Source organism: Rhincodon typus, chromosome 19 (assembly GCF_021869965.1).
Source record: "Rhincodon typus isolate 14 chromosome 19, sRhiTyp1.1, whole genome shotgun sequence".
Lineage (NCBI taxonomy): Eukaryota > Metazoa > Chordata > Chondrichthyes > Orectolobiformes > Rhincodontidae > Rhincodon > Rhincodon typus.
Window position 1 is genome coordinate 44701384 of NC_063350.1, and position 19037 is coordinate 44720420.

The following is a 19037-nucleotide window of genomic DNA, read 5'->3' on the forward strand; positions in this document are numbered from 1 at the left end:
TCATTTTAGTCTCACCAGGCAAACCTTCTTGCTAATAAGCAACGCTTCTGGCCAGTTTCCCAAAATAGAAAGTGAAACCTCATCCTGAAGCTAAGCTTATATCAAACAGCAGAGGTCTTTTTTTTTTAAATTTTCTAATCAACTTGTTCAGAGATGTTATTATACACCTCTGGAGCAGGCGGGACTTGAATCTGGATTGTCAGGCCCAGATTGTAGGGGCACTATCACTGTTCCACCACAGCACTTCAACATCAGTAGTCATTTTTAATCAATCTGTTCATGGATGTTGCAACAAATCTCTTGAGCAGGCGGGACTTGAACCCAGGCCTTCCTACCCAGTGGTATGGACACTACCACTGGGTCACAACAACCCCAACAGCAGAAGCCATTATTTTCAAAATCAATTAAGTGCATCCGAATACAATTGATCAATTCAAAAGCAATTGCCACATCAATAAATTGATAATCAAGGTCACATAGGGCATTCTAGGTAAAAGAATTAATCAAACAGATATCGTGGATAGTATTAACAGCTTGAAATAGAATCAGTAAGAACAAGTTGAAATTACAGTGAAAATAACAGAGATTGAACAGATGTTACTAATCATTTCCTATAATCTAAGATAACTGTTTGCTTTATTGTGTCACAGCTTTTAAGGTCTTGTTAACAGAAAAAAATTGAAGCTCCAGGATAGGGGCCCAGCACAAAAAAAAGTGATTTCACAGGAAAACTGAGTTCATCGGTTGGTAATAGCTGCTAATTTCATGATTATAAGTTACCTCTCATTTAAAGGTAAATAGGAGAAATGCTCTCCAAATTAAAAATGAAAAGACTGCTAAGGAATTTAAAATCAAATTAAGAACTAAGTAAATAAAATAGAGATGAAGAGCCAGGCAATGTGTTATATATGCATGACATAGGAGCTGATGGACCTCACTGTGGTTCATAGTTGCCACATTACAGAAAGTGTTGGTTGCTTAAGGAATTCTGGCTCAGAGCTGTTGAGCTGCAGTCTGAGCTTCGAATACTGCAACACACCAGGAAAGCAGAGTTATGTGGACACTGTTTCGGGAGGCAGTCACACCCCTTAGATTAACAACTTCAAATTCCGACAGTGGTCAGGGACAGGAGAGTGTGACTAAGTGAGGTAGGTAGAGAGATCCAGGAGGTAGTACTGAAGGAGCCTCAGCCCTTGAGCTTGTCTACAGTTTTGAGATTCTTGCTTTGTGTGGACAACTGCAGGGGTTGTAGGGAGGATGAGCAAACTAGCCAGAGCACCATAGCCTAGGGAGCCATTCAAGAGCAAACAGGCTCTGCTGAGAGAAAATGAGGGGCTAAATTAAAAAGCAGAAACAAAAAGATAATATTCTCCAAGTTATTCTCTGATCCATGAGCTAAATGGCATAGGATCAACAAGAGTAGAAGAGTTAAATACATGACTTAAAGATTGCTGTGGGAGAAATGGGTTCAAATTCATGCTACACTGGCGCCAATACTGGGAAGGAAAGGAGCTGTTTTGATGGGACAGGCTCCACCTGAATAATGCTAGGATCACAGTCCTGATGAATCGCATAACTAGAGCTGTAGATAGGGTTTTAAACTAAATAGTTGGTTGGTGGACACATTGATAGGGGGTTTCAATTGCATGGAAAATTATAAAATCAAAAGGTAAAGGTGAAGGTATGATTGCAGTTCAATGATGGTGCTGATTGTTACCAGAAGAGACAGAGTGGGTGAATCATATTGCCCCAAGGAAGTATAAAAGTGCAGGGAGATTTGATAATAGGACAAACTTAAAGGCTTTGAACCTTAGTGAATGAAGCATTCGGAACAAGATAGACGAACTGATCTCATAACTATTACGAAGACATGGTTACAAGGAAATCAAAACTGGTAACAACATTGAGGGATATTCAATCATTTGGAAAGAGAGGGGGGAAGGAAAAGGTGATGGGTAACACTGTTAATAAAAGATAAAATGAAAACAATTGAGAGAATTGATCCAGGCTCACATGATGTAGAATCTATTTGAGTGAGGTAAATAAAAGCAAGGGGAGGAACACATTGTTGCAATAGCGTGAAGACGCCCAAACAGCAGCCGCACTGTAACAATGGGTAGAAATTACAAATAACCACAAATCATGTAGGAAGAATAGAGCAATAACTATGATGACCTTAATCTTCATGCTGATTGGGTCATGGAGTTGGAAAGAGTAGCCACAACGACGAATTCAGAGCACATTAAGGATAGTTTCCAAGAGCAATATATAATGAAGTCAACCAGCGAGTAAGCTATCCGGGATACGGTAATAGGTAATGAACAATGGTAATTTAATAAATGACCTCAGAGTAGAAGATCCCCAAGACAGTAGTGATCATACCACATTAGAATTTAATATTCAGCTTTAGTATGAGGAACATGGGTTGGAAACAATCGGTTAACTTAAAAAAAGGGAATTACAATGAGATGAGGATAGAGTTAGTTCAACTGGACTGGACAGATAAATTAACAGGAAAAGCAAGCATTGCTAAGTTTAATGGAAGATAGATCATTGTTGAGAATGTTGATGAATTCTTCTAATTCTACTTCTGACAGAGTTCAAATACTGCATGTGTCAACTCAATTACAGAAGGAATTGCTACTTGTGACTGTATCACCCAATAAATGAGTTTGCCATAATGGTGCAGGAGCCCCAAATATAGCAAATCAAAAAGTAGCTATCAAAAAAAACTCAAGAGTCCTCAAAGAAAACATTGTGTCCTGATGAAATTTAATGCAGAAAGGTAAGATGCAAAACATACGACTCTCCCTATCATGAGTCAGAACACGCACTAGATGGTCAGCTGCTTGAAAAGTCAAGCTGCAGGAAAAAAAAACTCATCTGCAGAAATGGTAGCATATAAGGTAAAATTATTCACTGCATTGTTGCTTTTGGGATGAACTGCCCGGAACTAAGTGTTATTCCACAGTCAACCAGTGGTTTACTGGAAGGTACCTGCTATCTCTTCCATACTTGAGGTGACAAATACAGCAGAGATGGTGAAAACCTTAGCCATGGTAATGTGGGTGCAGTACTTGAACAGCTTCTCGACAAAATGTGACAGCAATGTAGTTGTACTACTTTCGCATCAAGAATTCAGGGCTCAAGATGAAAATAATCATAATAGGTGACTAAGAAAGTAGAAGCAGTTTTATGGATTCTGATTGAATATACATATATTTAAAGTATTTGTCTCAGAGGAGAATAGGGAAAAGTACCATGGGCAATTAAGGAAGTAAAAACTAGCCGATACTCCATTGTGAGCAAACCAGCCAAGACAGTGCATAATTGTGTCACTGGTAATGAAACCTTTTTTTAAAAGCTATATCAGAAGTTCACAAAACATTTATACAGGGCAAGTAAAAGACACTGTACAATAATTCATACTGACTCTCAGTTTAAGGCAGAGCTGTTGAAAGACTATTTCACATATGTCCATGCTTCTTTGGACAATGTTTTTGTTCCAGATAAGTGGGATGCTCAGAATGGAATGGCATTATGAATACTGGAAGATAGTAATACCACCTGTATAGATTAAGAATTCTCAAAACAGGTAGAGATTCCAGGTAATAGGCATTCAAGAGTATGACTGAAAAGGTGGGAGAGGTGCTTTGAAATCTAGTATTCTCCAAGGAGGCTCAGTTTCTCCTAACTACCCAAAGAACTGGTTTGTTTTGCTGGAACCTTTCTCATGAATCCTTTCTGGACCGTGTCTAGCACCTTCTTACCTTTTCTAAAATGAGCTGCCCAAAATGGAACACAATGCTTCATTGTGACTAAATCAGGCCTTATATAGGTTTCTTATGACTTCCTTGTTTTTATTTTGCTTCTATTTATAAAGCTTTAGATTCCATTTAATTAACTGCCTTGCTAACTTTCAATGATTGGTGCACATGAAGCCCCGAGTCCCTCTGGTCCTGCAGTCACTTAAGAATTGACATCTGAATTTTACTTTGTTTCTCCTCATCCTTCCTGCCAAAAAAAAACACTGCCCAATTCTTTGTATTAAGTATCATCTGCCACTCTTCTGCTCATTCAATCAGCCTAAGTTCTCTTGAAATTTATCACAATCCTGTTGCAATAATTTAAAGCATTCTGTCATCTGCAAATTTTGAAATTGAGCCCTGTACAAATTTAGGTCATTAATATAAGCCAAGAAAAGCAGGGGAAGATGCTGAGAGAATCCTGCTATATACGTTCCTCCAACGTAGTTTTGCAGAAATCATGTCCTACAACAAACGTCAAGTTTGCAGCACAAACAGTACTACTACAAATTTTACCACACTGAACAGATTGTATAGCTTTCCTATTTTGCAACTGATCTAATTTAGTTATCAGAATATTCCATCTGAAAATAGTTATAGCAAATCATTGTTCAGCACTTTTCCATTTCACCTACATTAATAACAAGGATAACTGAATGGCATTTAATTCTTCCATGTTACCATTTAAAAGTCTCAATTCAATAAAATATATGTACCTTCATGTTGCTAAATAAATTCTATTTGATTATTTTACTCTAAATAAAATGTTACACATCTTTTTTTATTTTGCTTCACCTTATTCCCCTGAGAAAGGCATTGCAAGAACAAAGAATTCAACATAAGCCCACTCTACACATCTGTACTAATCTTAGGCAGTATTTATGTCTCAGCAAAAGTAGCATTTGTAGCAATTATAAACCTTTGAATAAAGGCTGGCATCGAGAATTAGAAATTCATAGAAATCATCTTCCATGTGTTTTGTGACAGATAACAGATCCGTTTTTTAAAAATATATCCTTCATTCATTACTTAAAAATTGTGCCACTGATTTTACTCTTATCTGACTTCAACAGCAGACTAATGGCACAGTAACAGAACCAGTGACTACGATAATTCATTGAATGATAAAATAATGCCAAACTCAAACTTTTGTTTAAAATCCATTTTAACACTGGAATTTCATACAAGTATCAGAAAGCGCAACCAAAGAGAAATATGTTACCAAAGATAGATAAGGCCCATTTTTGAACAGAAAAAAAAACCTTCAGGACTTTTAATGCCATAATGTGCTAAGAACTCCATTGGACGACCAATTAATCTCAACCACAGAACACAGAGCTTCTGAGCTGCTTGCGTAGCCACAGTACATATGTGGTTAGTCCAGTTAAGTTTCCCACTGCTAAAAGCCCTGCCATAGATATAAAACCCCCATCAATCATATCCTTTTATCATGGTTATGCCATTGAATGCAAACTAGAGGTGGCTATTTTCTCTTTTGTTGGAGATGGCAATTCCCAAAACGATAATGTAACTTAATAGCTCAAGCATAGATGTTGCCCAGGTTTTACGCAAGAATATAAGAACTAGGAGCAGGAGTAGATAACTCAGCCCCTTGAGCTTACTCTGCCATTTAGTATGAATATTGCTGGTCTCATTTTGGCCTCATCTTACACTTTCCTGCTGGCTCCCCGTAATTCTTCAACCCATTACTATTTAAAGTCTGTACATTTCCTTGTCCTCTGTCCTCTCTATTATCTGAGTATCTGCAAATGGAACTGACCATTTGTCATCATTAGTAAAAATCCCAACTTTTAATCTTATGATGAAAGAAAGGTCATTGATGAAGTGCAATAGGATGGCTGGGCCTAGCACCTTTGTTGGGGAAAGATTATCTGGCATGTCATAGAACACTATTCTCTTTTTAATGCATTGCCTTTGCATTGAATTATTTACTAAATTACATGTTTTACTAAATGTTCTTCATTCTCACCTGGTCACAATGCCATGGATGCTGTGACGCACAAATGATTAGTTCAAAATAAAGTTAACAAAGCAACTGAGCAATGCAGAAGTCATTTTCGCTGGTCTAATATTTTCAATTTAATAGTCAAAAGGAGTTTCAAAGGAAATTTACTGGATTTCTGAAATGACTGGGTTGTCTTATGGCAGACTGGGTTTGTTTACGCTGGAATTTGAAAGAGCGAGGGGTCACTTGATTGAAGTAGACAAGATCCCTAATGGTCTTGATAAGGTGAACCTGGAGAGAATGTTTCCCTGTGAATGAATCCAGACCAGGGGCATTGTTTTAAAATTAGGGATAAGACATTGAGGACAAAGATTAAGGGGTCTGAATGGTCTAATTCTGCTCGTTCATTCATGTAACCATATCCTGTCGTTTTAGCATCAGGAGGTAAAAGGTCTAGAAGTTTCATTATTGTATCATTTCTGCAGACTCAATTACAACTATTAACAATTTAATGACTTAGCAACCAGAAGGAAATATCTGAAGTATATCAGCAAAATAATGTAAAATTCAGTTAGGTACTAAAACAGTGATGTCATTCTTTTCTGGCTTATACCTTGGGTCTGGATAATGGAAACAATTAAATCTTCAGAATGAAATATTCACTACAAATTGTTGCTTGAGCAGACACAAAGGGCCAAAAGGCCTGCCTACTCCTGCTCCTAAGTTCTGAACTGTATAACTTCCTGAAAAGTAAGTGTCTCAATCAATTTCAAGTATAATATAAAATCAATTGGAGCCTACATGTGGCACATTTATTAAATGCTTTAAATAGTAACAAGTCACCTCAGACAGTGGGTTCAAGCCCACTTTATTACTTAAGCTACATAAGTCACACAATGCAGTATTGAGGGACATTACTTAAAGTGTGACTCTGGTGAGCACAAGATTCTTTTTTATGACTTTAAGAATCATAAGCTCTCCAACAAGCTCCTTCAACCAATATCACTAAGACAGAACAAGTGGTCATGCATCTGAATGCTGCTCATGGAAATGAGTTGTGCACAAACATACTTCCAAAACATGCCTACATAACAACTGACTTCACTAAAAACAAAGTTATTCATTAGATGTGCAACAGTTTGGGACATCCTAACTAGAATGAGAGGCATTATATTTAAATTCTTCCTTTAGTACTTCTGCAATAATCCATCCACATCTGCTGGTTGAAAAAAAACACATTCATATCCCTATAAAAAAAGCAGTGTGCATTACTGAGAATTCAGGTACAATTTATACCCGATTGATCATGAGAGAAGGCCACTGATGCATTTAAGAAAGAATTAAGTATACTAAATGAGTCAGGGACTAGAAGCTTTAACAGAAACTCACTGACAGCTGCTGCAGCAACACGTCGATCCCTTCCTGGTCACCAAGTAATTCCCTATTGACTGAAAACAGTAGAACCACTTGTCAGATACTACAGCATTAAACATGGATACACTCTGCATGATAAATACTGTACAATATATTATAAGATCAACCAGAAGACAGACAAATGTATTAGAAAATGAGAAACACTTCACCAGGATAATACTTAGTCGGAACATTTGAACTGGCATATCACTAGAATTGCATGCAAAAAGTTTTTATTTCCATATAACCAACATAATAGTTATACAACTAACCAGACAATCCAAGATATCAAACATTGAGTACAATGGACAAAATTAACAGAACTTAATGCATTCCTCAAGTATTCACAGAGTACTAACTAAGCCCAAATAATTCAATGACATCATTTTAAAAATGTTTAATACCCATCTTCATAATTTTAGTGGGAGAGGTATATCATATTCATCAAGGTGTCACGGAATGGCACCATAGGCTAATGGGTATAGTCTTATGCTAATTACAAACAGACAGTTACAAAGACATCAAAAAAAATGGGGCTGAAAGTTCATGGGTATGTTACTTTCCAAAAGGACAGGCAGGAAAGAAGGATGATGGGGTAGCTTTGTAAGTGCAAGATGGAATAAGTACAATAGAGAAAAAATGATCTTGAATTGGAAGATACAGAATCCATTTGGGAAGAGGTAAGAAATGACAAGGGGATGAAGACACTGGTGGGTGTTGTTTATAGACCCCGAACAAAGGCTATACTGTAGAGCATAGAATAGATCAGGCGATAATGAGAAAATGTAAAAACTGCAGTACATAAATCATGGGTGGCTTTAATTTTCTGTAGATTTAAAAAATCAAGTTGGCAAAGATAGCAATGAGGAAATTTCATAGAATGTACTTAAGACAGTTTCCTAGAAAAAAATATATTCTGTATCCAACCAAGGATCAGGCTATTTGGATCTGGTAATGTGTAGTGAGGCAGGTTTTAATGAATGCTTCCTGTTTAAAAGATCCCCTAGAAAATAGGGATTATATCATGGTGGAATTTAGCATTCAGCTGAATGAGGAACTTTGGTCAGAAAGAACTGTATGTCAAATCAGAGCAGTTAGAAAGGAATGAGGACAGAGATGGCCCGACTGGGCTGGGAAGGGAGTTAAGGGGGTGTTTAATGAACAAGGGTAGATGTTTAGGAAAATGGTTCATTGTGCACAACGTAGATACACTCCACATAGAAAGGAGGATTTTAGGAAGCAGATAAGCCAATGCTACTTAACCAAGAAAGTTAAGGATAGTATCAAATTGAAAGAAAAAACGTGCTGTATGTAAAGATCAGCAGTAAGCTGGAGGATTGGGAATTTTAAAATACCAAGAAAATATGGTCAAACAAGAGTAAAAAGGGAGAAAATACATGAAGTGTAACTAACAATTAAAATAAAAATTGACAGTAAGATCTTCTTTAAAAATATAAAGAACAATGTAGGACCCTCAGAGAATGAAACTAGGAAAATCATTGTGGGGAACCAGGAAATGGTCCTGATTTTAAATAAATACTTTTGTGTTGGTCTTCGATCGTGAAGGCACTAACAGCATCCCATAAATACAAAGTAATGATGGGCAAAACAGATAGGAAATACTGTGGTTGGTTTGCTCATCGAGCTGGTTCATTAGTGCTCAAACGTTTCATTACCCTGCTGGGTAACATCAGCAGTGCAGTCTCCGATGAAGCACTGTTGTGTTTTTCCGCCTGGTATTTAAACTCTGGGATCTGTTGTAATTGCTTGCCTCATTTCTGGTTTTTCTTCACGGTAGTGTATATATGGGGTCTAATTCTACATGTTTATTGATGGCCTTCTTGGTGGAGAACCAGGCCTCTAGAAATTCCCGCGCTTGTCTCTGTTTGGCCTGTCCTAGGATCTGATGTTGTCCCAATCGAACTGATGGTTCTCATCCGTGTGAATGGAGAAGAGTGAGTACTGGTCATGAGTACACAAAGAGACATGACCAGTACTCACTCTTCTCCATTCACCAGGATGAGGAGAACCACCAGTTCGATTGGGACAACATCAGATCCTAGGACAGGCCAAACAGAGACAAGCGCGGGAATTTCTAGAGGCCTGGTTCTCCACCAAGAAGGCCATCAATAAACATGTAGAATTAGACCCCATATATACACTACCGTGAAGAAAAACCAGAAATGAGGTAATAGAAAGAGTCTAGGATCAGAAGGCATAATCTCAGAATAGGGGGATGGCCATTTAAGACACAGATGAGGAATTTCTTCTCTCAGAGGTTAGTGAACCTGTGTAATTCTTTAGCACAGAGTGCTGTAGAGGCTGGTTCATTAAGTCTATTCTTAGCTAGGTAGATTTTTATTCAGCAGGAGAATCAAAGTTTATAGGGAAAAGGCAGGGAAGTGGGATTTGAGGGCCATCAGATCAGCCACGTTCTCACGGAATTGTGCAGCAAATTCACTGGGTTGAAAGGCTTACCTGTGCTCCTTTGTCTTATAGTCATTAAATAACAATAGACATGATTCCAAGTTCCATATCCACCACCAAGACAACTTGCTGAAATTTAAAATAATGCCACTTCTCAAAACTAAAGATCCCTTTCAAAATTAAAGCATGTGTCCCTTCATCGTGACTGAATAACAATACGAATTATGTCACTTTATGTAAGAACTAACCATGTGAGGGTAAATGTCTTCCGTCTGCACAGAGAGATTCTACATTCTCCCTCTCAGTTCTACAGAGAGGAAATTAACAGAGGTGATCTCATTCAATGAGTCAGCTGAATGGTCACCCAAAAGATTCAGATATTGCTATCCAAGCAACTGAAGCAAGAAAATGGATAAATCCTTTCAAAATTAATAATTTATTCATAATTTCTCTTCTTTCCAAATAAAATATTAACCATACACATAGAGCATAATAGATTAGCATATCTCAGTTACAGCAACTGAGGAAAAATATCTCAGTATTTGAATTTGTAAAGAGTCAAGTTAACATCTACTGTCATCAGATTATTAAACACATAACTGGGTGGGGGGGTCGGGGGGAGAGTACGAACTGAGAAGTCAAATAAATGAAAAATGCAGAAATTCAGAATATCAATGCTACTTAATACTTTATGTTACAAAATCAGTCTTTTCAGTATCACCTTACCCTGATTATGAGATTCAACATCAACCTAGGATCAACCATCTGTGTAGCTGAATGGTTATTAATCAAGTATGGCCACAGTTTCCGATTCAATCGTCATAATCTACTGCAAGGTGATGGCAAGAGTTGACAGCCGAGAGGCAACTCTCACCTTGTTTATCACATTAGTCCTATTAATGCCTTATTGACAAAATGGAGGCAGATCTCCAACCTAAATCCTTTCTGAATCTAAAGGTGAAAACTGAGAAACAGCCTGCACCAGCCATCTGCTGCATTTGTCAAACAACCTAGATATCTCGGATTCTCATGTCTGGGTACATGCAAAAGCAGTCCAATGGGGTCAACCACCTGTACCCTTCCTCAACTATAATCACATTTTTAACAAAAGTTTCACAGTAAAGTGTGACCAAGAGAGACATAAGCATGACCTTTGGCAATGGGAATGGGCAAAGCATCAGGTACACTAACAGGAAGTAGAAATTACAGTCCAGAAACTACATGTAGGTGGTCTTTGGATGACGGTTGGTTTTTGGATGCGTTTGAAAGTAGCATCAGCCAAAATGTGTATTAATCCTTATCTATAAATACACAGCTGACTGACGTTCACCGGAGTGAAAGGCGGAGGTAATTTTAAACTTTGTCACTTGCAAGTCAGCCTCATCATTATTAAGGCATGTCAGCATGCAATTCTGATGACTATCTCAAAGCACAGATCCTAAAAAAGTAACTCTCAATTGACACCAGGATCCCTACTACACACATTATTTGAATGTAACACAGATGATGTTCCAGTTTATCAAGCAACATTAAATGCAAGCTAGTCCTCGAGAAACACCGACAGCAGAATGGAAACAGATGAACAGATGTAAAGATAAAGCTACCAGATGGACAGAACTATTATTGGGCTTGGATGAGGAACACATTTACAATCTGTTCATTTTTAACCAATTTCATGTACTTTAATTTCAAAAATAATCACAGAAAATAAACTCACCGTCATTATTCTGGAGTAAAATGGCGAGAATTTCACTACAGTAAAGCTTGTTAGCATCAAAAGGTATCTTGGCCTGTTTTAAAAATAGAATCCGAATAGTTATAACATGTCAGAACACTGCAAGAATTATCATATTCAGCTGAGCACAGATCCTAAAAGATAAATCAATCAATCTTATAGAATCATGAATGATGAACGACAATGTGGAAAGAGGCCATTAAGCCCACTGAGGCTGCACTGACCCACTGAAGAGCATCCCACCTAGATGCAGCTTCCCCACCCTATCCTGTAACTATGTATTCACCATAGCCAATCTAGATAATGTACACATCTTTGGACTGTTTGAGGTATCTGGAGCACCTGGGGGAAACCCACGCAGGCATTGGGAGAATGTGCTAACTCCACACAGACAGTCACCCAAGCCTGGAAGTGAAGTCAAGTCCCTGGTGCTGTGAGGCAGCAGTGCTTATCACTGAGCCACCATGCCATCTAAATTGGCATTAGGATTCCAAGTTCGCACATTCAGAAGTACAATTAGAAACAGCCTTCTCTCTCTCTATTGCTAGATGCCAATTTTAACCCAAGTAATTGGACAGCAATTGATAGTTTCCTTGAAAGAATCAAATACCCAAAGATTTTCACAGACTGGCATTCTGGAATCGGTATATCAGCAAGATCCAAATCAAATTGTGTGAAATTAAGAGCATCTCAGTTCAAATTGGAATGGGAGTGGAGAACAATGGGAAATCTAAAAGCTCAACAGTAGAACAGCAAAAGGAAGCATAAAAAATTGCTACGACTGCTTGGTAATATTGAGTATTTCTTGCATTTTATGCTTTTATTTCAGATTTCAAGTTTCTGCCTTGCTTTGCTTTTGTATGCGCAACAAGAACCAGACAATTTTCAGTGCAATTTGGAAAAGATTTCTGCACAAATGTTTCACAACATGTGCAGATCAACTTGTTATGTAACTTTTTCCTTCTAAGAGAAATAGAAGTTCACGTTAAGACGCCTCATTATCCTTCTGAAGTCTGCACAAGGTTTTACAGATCCCAAAGCTACTTTCACTCCTACATGCACAAATTAGTAGACAATTGTAAATATTTATTGCATATCAGATAATACTTTGAATGTGAAATAGCCAATTCAATAGGCTTGCTTGTAAGTTTTTGCATTGTCAGGCTAGAATAGTTACCAAGTAGCATTTATGACATTCTGAGAAAGGATTATCTTTAGAAAATAGTGCTATTGAATAACATGTTCCACAGAAGTCATTTCCATTTTTGCCTTCAATTTGTGAGTTGCTTTCCATTGCCTGATAGATAAAGGACTAACTCCTTTTTTATTTGTTTTTTCTTTATTCATTCACGGGATGAAGGCATTGCTGGCTAGGCAGCATTTATTGTCCATCCCTAATTGAACAGAGGGCAATTAAGAGTCAACCACATTGCTGTGGGTCTGGAGTCACATGTAGGCCAGACTAGGTAAGGATAGCAGTTTCCTTTCCTAAAGGCCACTCGTGAACCAGATGGGTTTTTCCGACAATCAACAATGGATTCACAGTCATTGTTAGATTCTTAATTCCCATTACTTATTGAACTCAAACTCCATCATCTGCCGTAGCAGGATCTGAATCTGGGTCTCTGGATTAACAATCCAGCAATAATACCACGAGGCCTTCGCCTCCCCTAATCCTTTGAACTGTCACACAAAGTGACATACCTTTGGAATTGCTTTCCCTCACTGGGGGAAATGTTCAATGTGAACAATTAAGAGAAAGACCCAAAATGTGTTACTTAAAAGGCACCAATGCATTTCTTTCGGCTCTACATTAAAAGTTTTAATGCTTATTAAATAACATTACAAACCACCGACCAAATTACAAATATAGGTCAATGTCAAATCAGCTTTCACTTTGCTGTTTAAAATAAATGATATATTGTGCAAGAAGGATGTCATGTGCGTTCGTGATATGTTGACTATTTTGCTCAGATACAAAATGATAAGCATTGATTATTTAGGTCCTGAAAGCATTTGCAAAAAGGGTCTGCTGGGAAATAGTATAGTTAGGCATCTACTTATCTGCAGAATTCAGCATTACATATTATCACCAAAAGTCTAGCTTCACACTTCACCAACTGACTGCAATCAATTTAACAAGATAGTTCAGAAAGTTTCTAATCTTCATCTTCAGACTAGTCAAGAGCAATTTGCCCAGACAGAAGATCAAAATTTGTTAATTTAATGGAAAAAATGGCTGATGACCAATACAAAATGTCAAAATATGATTACCCACCAACGTTCTCAGTATCCAAATCTCATAACCAATCAGTGAAAAACTAAAAAGTGGATACACAGACATTAGCGAAAAAAGCCATGAAGTGATAATGCCAAGGCCGTACCTGACAAAATATTAGCAATTTTTGTTAAGAACTGGATGCCCATCAGTTGAACACTTATGCTGGTTTGGATATCTTATTACTTTTCATGGATAAACTTTCTAAGAAATGCTTAAATGTCTCCAAGGCACGGTAAGACTTTGATAATTTAGAAAGACATTGACATGGAAAGTTCCTATGTTGCAGATGATAATACTCATCAGTCTGAGGGATTTGTGCTGGTCACAAGGAGCTTCAGTCCAGCGATAAGTGTACTGGATGAAACTTAATTTAATTGTGGCATACTGGATAGTGGTTATACCTCAACAGAATGTGGAATAGGCTGGTTAAGAAACTATTTAGATTCACTCAGTAATAAGGATCAAAGTACAGTCAGGGAATATAAAATCACAACTTGTTTCAGGTTTGGGAACAAAAATATACTGAGCTCACTGAAAAAGTGGTGATTCCATGCAGGTTAGCTGGAGTAAGCAGTTTCATTAACATGGGGAGGTGATAGCCCAGTGGTATTATTGCCAAATTATTAATTAAGAGACCAAGTAAATGTTCTACGGACCTATGTTTGAATGCTACACCAGTGCAGATGGTGCCATTTAAAATCAATAAAAATCTGGGTGAGATGCTCCTTGGAGGGTTGGTGCAAGACTCAATGGAGGAAGCAGACATGTTAGTGTTGCACTGTGTGAATAAATCTCTTATTGAGACAATTGGATTGACAGTGAAGTGTTGCAAGATGGCAGAGCAGTTGTCAAGAAGGATTCGAGGAGAACATTTACTGTTATCACAGTCTCATGCAATGTGAGAATTTGATGCGCACGGTTTCAGGGTGGAAACCCAATATACAGGATTCATACATGGCATTAAAGGAAAGGAGGAAACAGATTTGAGAGGTGACAATCAATTCAAAGGCTTTGGAGAAGAAAGAGGGACAAATATTTTTTGTGAGGAGAGAGTGTTGCGATTACAAGATTTAAAAGTGCGGGTGGAAGAGATTCAAAGAGAGAGAGAGATGGCGATATTCAGATAGAGAGAGTGCACGCGATATTCAGACAGAGACACAAAATAGCACGCGCGATATTCAGAAAGAGAGCGAGACGGCGATATTCTGACAGAGAGAGAGCGCGCGCGATATTAAGAGAGAGAGAGCGAGCGAGGGCACACCCGATATTCAGAGAGAGCGAGTGAGCGCGCGCAATATTCAGAGGGAGAGAGTGAGAAAGATAGCACATGCGATATTCAGAAAGAGCGCGAGATGGCGATATTCCGAGAGTGAGCGAGTGCGCGATATTAAGAGAGAGGGAGAATGAGCGAGCGCGGGCACGCCCGATATTCAGAGAGCGCAAGCGAGCGAGCGCGCGCAATATTCAGAGAGAGAGAGAAAGATAGCACGTGCGATATTCAGAAAGAGCGCGAGACAGCGATATTCCGAGAGAGAGAGAGAGAGTGAAAGAGTGCACGAGGCGGCGATATTCCGAGAGAGAGAGAGCGCGCACGCGAGACAGTGATATTCCGAGGGTGAGTGCGCGCGCGCACCCCCGATATTCCGAGAGAGATCGAGCGAGCGAGCGCAATCCAAGGGGGTGGGGAGGGGGCGGAGGGTGGAGAAGGGGAAAGAGAGATTCCGAGAGAGAGAAAACACTTTGAGAAAGACACAATACTTTGAGAAAGACAACTGTTAACACTATTGGTTAAAATGAGGAATGGTTCTAAACAAGCACTACCTTTATTCGCTTCAGCATCCACTGCAAAAGGCCTTGCTGAGCTGCTTCAGTGCACATTTCAGGACGAAATTCCGCTAAGTTCTCAATAATAGCTGAGAGAGAAAGAGAAGGCATGGTGAATGCATAATTCAGAAGCAAATTAAAACCAACAACAAACCTTTGGCTGACCTACTGCGAGTAGTCGAGCTCTTGAAGAAACGAGAGTCTGCTGCTTTTATGCAGAACATTTAAATGTGGCATCCGTCCATTCTCCATTTATTAAGTTGAAATTAGCCATGTAAGTCTAGCTTAAGTTTAAATATAGGCATTTTAAAACATTACTTCCCATATTCGAATAATCAGTGTCCACTTTTTCACAGCAAATCAAGAAAACCTCCAGATGTGGTTGTTGATCAGAAACAAGTTCTTCACAAACTTATCGTTTTACCGAAGGGGAGAGATTAAGAAAGACTCCCGCCCAGCAGAAACATGACCATAAGTTTCCAAGAATATAGACAATGACCTATCACCGTATTGCTGACACCAGTCGGCTGCAATAAGTTTAATCGGCCTTTTCTTGATTAACTGCTGAGAACCCAAATTTCTCCTTGATCTCTGGGGAAAGACTCCTCCTGTTGTCTCTGACATAAGGACACAGAATTGTTAACTAAAGTGAATTGAGGAAGACAAAGAAGATGTGAGCAAGAATTTGAAAGAAAACTGTTATCCTCATTTTCTTAAAAAAAATCTGCATTAGTGGGGATTTCTTCAGTAACAGACAATTTGCTCCAACTATGCAAAGCATTTCAAAAACAAAATAAACTGGAGAATTCCTGTCAAGGATCAAATATGAAGCTGCCCTGCCATTTTCAAGAGTTAAGTAACAGCAACTGCAAATTTTCCTAAGGCTGAAAATGGGGTGCACAGAAAGGCAACCCCAGGCATGTCAAAATGAAAGCTATCAAAAGACAAAGGCCAAGTTTCACATCTATTAAATAGAACAGAATCAAAAATTCTATTAACCTAAATCTGGTGATTGAATTGTATTTCAATTCCTAGCCACCTCCTCGTCCCTAAATAAAATATTATTGTTTGTCACCAATAGAGGTATAGTAACAGGATTGCAGGGTACAAGCAGGAAGGAGTGAGAGAGCCCTGTAACCTAACTTTGGAATCATAAATATTTAGACACCTCACTGTGCCTGTGTTGATTTGGCCCTCAGAAATTCCAAACTAAAATCTTTTTCTGTTTCAAACAGTTATCTGTATTTTCCTTGAAAAAAGTGCAAGGGGCTTTGCCATATCTACTTCCTATGGCAAAAGAACCATGTTGAATGGGTGACCTTCAATAAAAATTCTCCAAAGGTTCACTTACATTGATTTTCTAACCACAGAAAGTGGTTTTGTCCAAAACAACCCATCACTATCCGTCAAGATTTTAAAAGCATCTATTCGATATCGTTAGATTGATCATACAGAATGAGTATTAATAATTCAAGCTTTTCTTATAACTCTATTTTATCAATTCTGGTGAATTTAAAGGTACAGGTATATTTTTAAAAATTGGTTCAACTTCAACTGGAGTACTGGGTCCAGCTCTTGATGCCATAATTTAGGAAAAGATGTGAAAATATTAGAGGCAGTACAGAAAGGATTAATAAGAATGGCTCCAGGGATAAAGAATTTGAGTTACATAGATTGGATAAGATGGTGCTGCTTTCCTCAGAGAAGGTTGAGAGGAGATTTTATATAGGTATTCAATATCACAAATGGTTTGGACAGAGTAGATAGGAAGAAACTATTCCCAGTCATAGAAGGATCAAAATTGAGAGGGCACAGATTTAAGGTAATTGGCAAGAACAATAATGGAAACCTGAGGAAAAACTGGTTCACACTGTAAGTAGTTAAGATTTGGAATGTGCTGCCCAAGGGTGTGGTGGAGGTGGGATCAACTGAAGCATGCAATAGGGAATTGGAATTATTTGAAAAACAAGAATGTGCATGTTTACAAGAAGACTAGAAACAGCACTGGGTGAATTACTTATTGGAGGCGTCATTTCAAACAAGACAGGCTGAATGGATTCCTTCTTGTGCTATAACAATTCTGAGATCATGATATCAAGCATACAGAATCAAAATCTTTGCACAAAGGGGCAACCAAAACATGTATAGTCTGGTAAAAATTTACTACAATCTCATCCTTGTCATTCTCTACGTTCAACGAAAAACCCAAAGTCCCACTGGCCTTTCTAATGACTTTATCAGCACATATGAAATCGGCCACTTCCTGATGTCTGAAGGCCAAAAATGAATTACTTAACAATTTCATGCTCACTATCCTCAATTATGCTATGTAACTTTAAATAGGTGCCCTTATTTCATCTTTGTTAATCTTTGTTCAGATTTTCATGAAATTATGTATTTGAACACCAACTTCTCTTTGTTCTACCATATCTTTTGACATCTTCCTACTTAAGTTTTGACATTCTACAACATTTTCTCTTAAACTACTCACCTGAATGTTTTTTATAAATAACCCAGAGACATCTTATAAAATACAATCTAAAAATCCACATAGGCTAAATGTCTTGCTCCTCCTAATATTCACAATCTTTATATTTCACATTAAACTGTGTCTGCTATCTTTATCTCCATGTTACCAAACACCATTTCCACCAGGATATTTTACTTTAGCAATTTTTTTCCTTTTCTGTTATCAATACATTTTTATACATGCCCAAATCCAAATCCAAACTAACCATACGTAACGCAAAGATTTGCCCAGCACTGTTCTCTAGACTACAACATTCCAAACCATTCTCCAATCTGGGCAATCATAGCTCATTGCTTCCTGTCCCTCAACTAAATGTTGTTGTAAATTACTTCAAATTTCTTTTCAAAATCCAGATATGTATCACCCTTCATTCCCAAACAGTTTTATCCTGATTTAGAATTTTATTTTCAGCATTCTTTTAAAATCACTTAGCATTCCATCTATCTCACCTTTTTCCTCAAGCCTCCACAAACTAATAATTGTTTATCTGTAGCACCAAAAACACCACCACCACTCTCACATTACAACAACAAGCTTTGAAAAACTCAACAGCCAACATCACAAACATCCAAGCTATTTGGATCAACTTGATGTATTATAAAAGAGAGTGCGCTATACAGAATACTCGCTTCATTCCTCGTGCTGAATGTGCACACAGATGGGCTTGCATCTGTGCAGACTGGCAGGGACAGACTGGCGCACAAGAAATGATTTTAATTAGGCAATTTTTAGGCTCATGGTTTTTCATTAATGTGCTATACACTTATGACAGAAAGCTGGCAAAATACAAAGAATGATCCAGTCTTACCAGCTGTGTAAAGAAAGAAATTAATTTTAGCTATGAACTAGAGGTATCATATTTAAACATTGGTGATGAGCAGAATACCATTAAATATATTCCCCATTTTGAATGTCTGAAGCAGTTATACTTTTTAGGTAATCTAATCTGGAGACACTACATGTCTATAGTTCCATATTTCCTTCTCACATCTGTCTCCAAAAATAACTCCATTTGGAAGAACTTTGGAGTTTTCCAAACTTTTATGAGTCCATGC

At 38.0% G+C, this 19037-nt stretch overlaps 1 protein-coding gene across 1 annotated transcript in view; it reads right to left on the reverse strand.

The window, feature by feature from the left end:
• ctnnbl1 (catenin, beta like 1) overlaps positions 1 to 19037 on the reverse strand; it is a 156668-nt gene that overhangs the window by 77343 nt on the left and 60288 nt on the right. Inside the window, exons 7-9 of the mRNA XM_048608403.1 lie at positions 15450 to 15541; positions 11330 to 11402; positions 7162 to 7220 (exon numbers count right to left, since the gene is read on the reverse strand). Of these exons, the coding sequence (XP_048464360.1) occupies positions 7162 to 7220; positions 11330 to 11402; positions 15450 to 15541 (224 nt within the window). The remainder of the gene's footprint in view (positions 1 to 7161; positions 7221 to 11329; positions 11403 to 15449; positions 15542 to 19037) is intronic.